The 5,533-nt window shown below is 40.2% G+C and overlaps 1 protein-coding gene across 1 annotated transcript in view; it reads right to left on the bottom strand.

Annotated features, from left to right (window-relative positions):
* Positions 1-3,009: 3,009 nt before the first annotated feature.
* LOC106882902 (poly(ADP-ribose) glycohydrolase) overlaps positions 3,010-5,533 on the bottom strand; it is a 48,621-nt gene continuing 46,097 nt past the window's right edge. The window contains exon 20 of the mRNA XM_089353116.1: positions 3,010-3,038. Coding sequence (XP_089209242.1) covers positions 3,010-3,038 — 29 coding nt within the window. The remainder of the gene's footprint in view (positions 3,039-5,533) is intronic.

Raw genomic sequence — 5,533 nt, 5'->3', positions numbered from 1 at the left:
GTGATACATGAAGGAGTCATACCCAATGACTGGTGTAGCAGTACCATAGTCAACTGCTACAAAGGTAAAGGTAATGCTTTAGATACAAATAATTACAGAGGTATCAAGTTGTTAGATCAGGTAATGAAAGTCACGGAGAGGGTCATAGCCCAACTAATTAGGGACAGAGTCAGTTTAGATGAGATGCAGTTTGGGTTTGTGCTAGGGAAAAGCACCACTGATGCTATATTTCTGGTAAGACAGCTGCAGGAGAAATACCTAGCTAAGGATAAACCTCTGTACCTGGCTTTCGTTGACATGGAGAAAGCCTTTGACAGGGTCCCCCGATCCCTTATCTGGTGGTCAATGAGGAAACTTGGGATAGAAGAATGGTTAGTGAGAGCTGTGCGAGCCATGTACAGAGATGCTGCCAGTAAGGTGAGGGTTGGAAATGAGTACAGTAATGAATTCCGGGTAGAGGTTGGGGTCCACCAAGGTTCCGTACTCAGCCCCCTCCTATTTATCATAGTCCTCCAGGCGATCACAGAGGAATTCAAGACAGGTTGCCCCTGGGAGCTCCTCTATGCTGATGACCTTGCACTAATTGCAGAGTCACTATCAGAACTAGAGGAGAAGTTTCAGGTGTGGAAGCAAGGACTAGAATCGAAGGGCCTTAGAGTCAACCTAGCAAAAACCAAAATCCTAATAAGCAGGAAGGTAGATAAAACACAAACCCCTTCAGGTAGATGGCCTTGCTCAGTATGTAGAAAAGGAGTAGGTAGTAACTCTATAAGATGTACCCGGTGCAAGCTATGGACACATAAGAGGTGCAGCAACATCAAAGGCAGGTTAACTAGGAAGTTAGTTTTTGTTTGTGGCAGATGTTCAGGTGCAATAAAGACTGTAAACAAACAGGAAACAACTTCTATCTCATTCCAGGGCGAAAAACTAGAGGTAGTCGATAGCTTCCGCTATCTGGGCAACCAAGTTAGTAGTGGGGGTGGGTGCGCTGAAAGTGTAGCTGCTAGAATAAGAATAGCCTGGGCAAAGTTTAGAGAGCACTTACCCGTGCTGGCGACAAAGGGACTCTCACTCAGAGTAAAAGGCAGACTGTATGACGCATGTGTACGAACAGCCATGCTACATGGCAGTGAAACATGGGCTGTAACTGCTGAGGACATATGTAAGCTCGCAAGGAATGAAGCCAGTATTCTCCGTTGGATGTGTAATGTCAATGTGAATACCCGTCAGAGTGTAAGTATCTTGAGAGAAAAGCTGAACATTAGAAGCATCAGTTGTGGTGTGCAAGAGAGACGATTGCGCTGGTATGGACATGTGGTGAGAATGGATGAGGATAGCTGCGTGAAAAAGTGCCACACCCTAACAGTTGAGGGAACCCATGGAAGAGGTAGGCCCAGGAAGACCTGGGCTGAGGTGGTGAGGCAAGACCTTCGTACATTGGGCCTCACCGAGGCGATGACTACTGACCGAGACCTTTGGAAATGTGCTGTGCGTGAGAAGACCCGGCAAGCCAAGTGAGATCGTTGCCAGTGCCCCTGGACTGGCTCTTGTGCCGGTGGCACATAAGATGCACCATTTTGAGCATGGCCGTTGCCAGTACCGCCTGATTGGCTTCTGTAGGATTTTCGAGCGAGATCGTTGCCAGTGCCCCTGGACTGGCTTGTGCGGGTGGCACATAAAAGACACCATTTCGAGCGTGGCCGTTGCCAGTATCGCCTGACTGGCCTTCGTGCAGGTGACACGTAAAAGCACCTACTACACTCTCTGAGTGGTTGGCATTAGGAAGGGCATCCAGCTGTAGAAACTCTGTCAAATTTAGATTGGAGCCTGGTGTTGCCATCCGGTTTCACCAGTCCTCAGTCAAGTCGTCCAACCCATGCTAGCATGGAAAGCAGACGTTAAACGATGATGATGATGATGATGAATGCAAGCTTTGAACAACTTGCCACCACTACTATTACAATTACACAAGCCTCAATGCTCTCAATCAAAGCTCATGGTGAACTGCATATCGTTCTGAACTGCCAATTACTCACAGTTCTTCAATTTATAACAATGAGTCAGTCCACCTTTAGTCACTTGGTGGCTGATCACAATCCTTCTATAACAGGATTGTAGAAGATTTTATCAGTAAAGCCGCTATCCTGTAGGACCTCATTATAATATAGGGCAGCCTTTTAAAATATTTCTTGTCAGAATTTAAAAGTAAACCACAAGAAACTTAGCAAACCATTAACATCTTGTTTTCATATCTTGAATTTGTATGTTGAAACTTCCATAAAGTTGATGCAGGTCCTGCAGTTAGGGCGGTTGCATTTTTGACAAGTAGAATTCTATTTTTGGTGGGTAATTTGGCACTGGTAAGAAAACCTTTTTAGAGATTTGTTGGAACTCATTTTAACAAGATTTAACAGAAAAGGGAAGGGATCACTTAACAGGATTTGACTGCAATTCAGGCACATTTTCAAACTCTAAAATAAATTTTATATTTTTTCCTGTGTGGGAATTCACTTCTCTCCAACTGTCTGTGTGTTTGTCTCTCTTTCTCCTCACTTTTCTCTCTCTCTCTCTCTCTCTCTCTCTCTCTATATATATATATATATATATATATATATATATATATATATATATATATATATATATATATATATTTGTAGTATAAGATTCAGAGAATCATGTGGCTATCACAGAAAATTCCTCCAACAGACTCAGCTATGAAACCCCATAGTAATTCAATACAAAGTAGTGTAATGCAGAGTGTCCATGCAGTAGAAAAACACAATAAAATAATTATGCAGCTGTGATTTGAAAATACAGATTATGGCAGGACAGAATGGCAGTATAGAAAATTTCAGATCTTAATTTGCAATAATCAAGTCAAATTTCACATAAATGTATTTATGTACATTGATATATCAATTAGAAAATTCATTTAAGTTGTACAGATGTGTTATGGAAAATCGACATAAATATTTTCATGTTTTTGTGTTCATGAAATAATTAATAGAGTCAAAAGTACACAGTCAGGTTATAGCAAGCTGTAAAGAGAGAAAAGGAAAACAAGTAAACAAACAAACAAATATAATGTATGTTTTTAAAACGGCAGAGGTTATCTTGTTGAGGCTAACTAAAGGACATTGACTATGACAGCATAACCACAGTCACTGGTGTGAGAAAGATTTACTTGTGTGGTGTGAAAGTGAATGAGTCAAGCAAAAGCCAGTGATTTTGCACAAATTTTCACTTGCTTAGTCCTTTTGAGATCAAGCTGACTGAACCCACCACTGGCTCTGTGAAACAAACTCCCTGTTTTGAAATGATTTTAATTAAAACCTTCGATCAGAATTTCATGTCACTTTATGTTTCAAACACCAGTTTAATAATGACAAAGTTATTTAAATGAATTCTTTATTATTTTCAAAAGAAAAAAAAAATGAAGACTGCATATTTCAAAAGAAATGTGATAATAAAAGGGTTAACATAGTCAAAACTAGGCTCCACTGACTACTAGTTTCAGATTAGCTAAAATAACACATGTGATGATAGTAAATCTAAAGTAGTCATATATTTTGTTGAACATTCCAAAAATAGTTCTGACTATATGTATATATATGCACAGACATGTGTATATATATGCACAGACATGGCAGAAGTAAATAGACACCTCATAAAACATCATTTTATGTTTATTTTAACTTGAAAAGGTTTATATTTTTTATTAATCGACTGTTTAATCATTCCATGTACAAAAGAAGCCTTAGAACTGTCTTAATTTCAAACAGGCTATATTGTGGGTCAATATGAAGATGGACTTAGTGTAAAATCACAGAACACCTTATGATTGCACTTTCTACAGTTAATAGAGTCATTGTGCCATTTTCCAGAGAGAGGAAAGAGTCCACATCACCTCACCCAGGTTGACCAGTGCCCTTTGACAGAACCCTTTGCTTTGTTAAGAGAAGTGGAGGATAATCCTCATTGCAAGGCCTCTGACATAGCAGAACAAGTTGATGTCAGTCTCAGAACAGCTGTCATGTATCTCCACAAACTTGGTTACTATGGCAGAGGAGCAAGAAGGAAGCTACTTCTTTGACCAACCAATATCAAGCAGAGAAAGGATTGGGCCAGTTGAGATGATGGTGGAGAAGCCACTAGCATTTTGGAAGGTCATATTCTCTGATGAATTCTATATTTGCTGTATTTTCTGGACAGTGGTTGAGTGTGGGTCTGGAGACTCTGTGATCAAGCATTTGACAGGAAAAGATTGCAGCCAACAATGAGATATTGGCAGCTATTCTGTGAAGGTCTGGGGAGTCAATTTGGAGCCTTGCAATGTGAGGGGAATGTAAACTCAGATAAATATATGTCCAAGTTGCAGAAAAGACTCCTTCTAATCTTCTCCAGTCGTGATAATGGTTAAAACTTTATTTATGGAAGATGGGGCTCCTTGTCACAAGGCTAAAAAGACCCAAGATTGGTTGGAAGAGGATGGCATTAAAAAGCTTCCATGGCCAAGCCGGTTACCAGATAATGGGCAGGACACTTCATGAGAAGAACAAGAAAGCATCCTCAAAGCTAGATCTTTTGAGATTACTGCATGAAAATTTGTCATCTGATCAAGCAACATGCCCAATAGGGTCGTTGCATTGAAAAATGCAAAGGGCATGCCTACCAAATATTAGATGTTCACATTATAATAATAAATGAATAATTCGAATGCATAATTTCAGATTTACATAAATTTTCAGACATGTCTGTGTTTCATCATCATCATTTAATGTCTGTTCTCCATGATGGTGTGGGCTGGACGGTTTGATTGGGCTGGCACCCTGGAAGGCTGCAGCAGATTCCAGTCTGATTTGGCATGGCTTTCTACAGCTGGATACCCTTTCTAATGCTAACCACTCTGAGAGTGTAAAGGGTGCTATTATGTGCCACTGGTATGGGGGCCGTTTGCGTGACACTGGGTTGCTTTTACGTGCCACCAGCAGAGGTGCCCTTTTTGTGTGACACTGGTATCTGCCACGACTGAGATTTTGCTTGGCTTGATGTATATATATATATATATATATATAAATTGAGGATATAATCATTAAAATGATTATATCAGTGACCAGTGTATAGAAACCACCATATTGGTAAAATTAATATTTTACTATATAATTATAAATATATAATTATAGTTAAGGGTGCTGGAAGGACAATGTCAACATGCTAGAAATAGACATTTGACATCTACTTCTAGTGTACTGGTGTTGTCCCTCCAGCGCTCTTAATTATGATTATATATTTATGAATATATACTTAAATATATATATATCATCATCATCGTTTAACGTCCGCTTTCCATGCTAGCATGGGTTGGACGATTTGACTGAGGACTGGTGAAACCGGATGGCAACACCAGGCTCCAATCTAATTTGGCAGAGTTTCTACAGCTGGGCCTACCTCTTCCACGGGTTCCCTCAACTGTTAGGGTGTGGCACTTTTTCACGCAGCTATCCTCATCCATTCTCACCACATGTCCATACCA

Source organism: Octopus bimaculoides, chromosome 5 (genome assembly GCF_046866305.1).
Source record: "Octopus bimaculoides isolate indiv1 chromosome 5, ASM4686630v1, whole genome shotgun sequence".
Lineage (NCBI taxonomy): Eukaryota > Metazoa > Mollusca > Cephalopoda > Octopoda > Octopodidae > Octopus > Octopus bimaculoides.
Note: the sequence above shows the minus strand (reverse complement) of the source record. Positions and strands in the feature narration are given on the sequence as shown.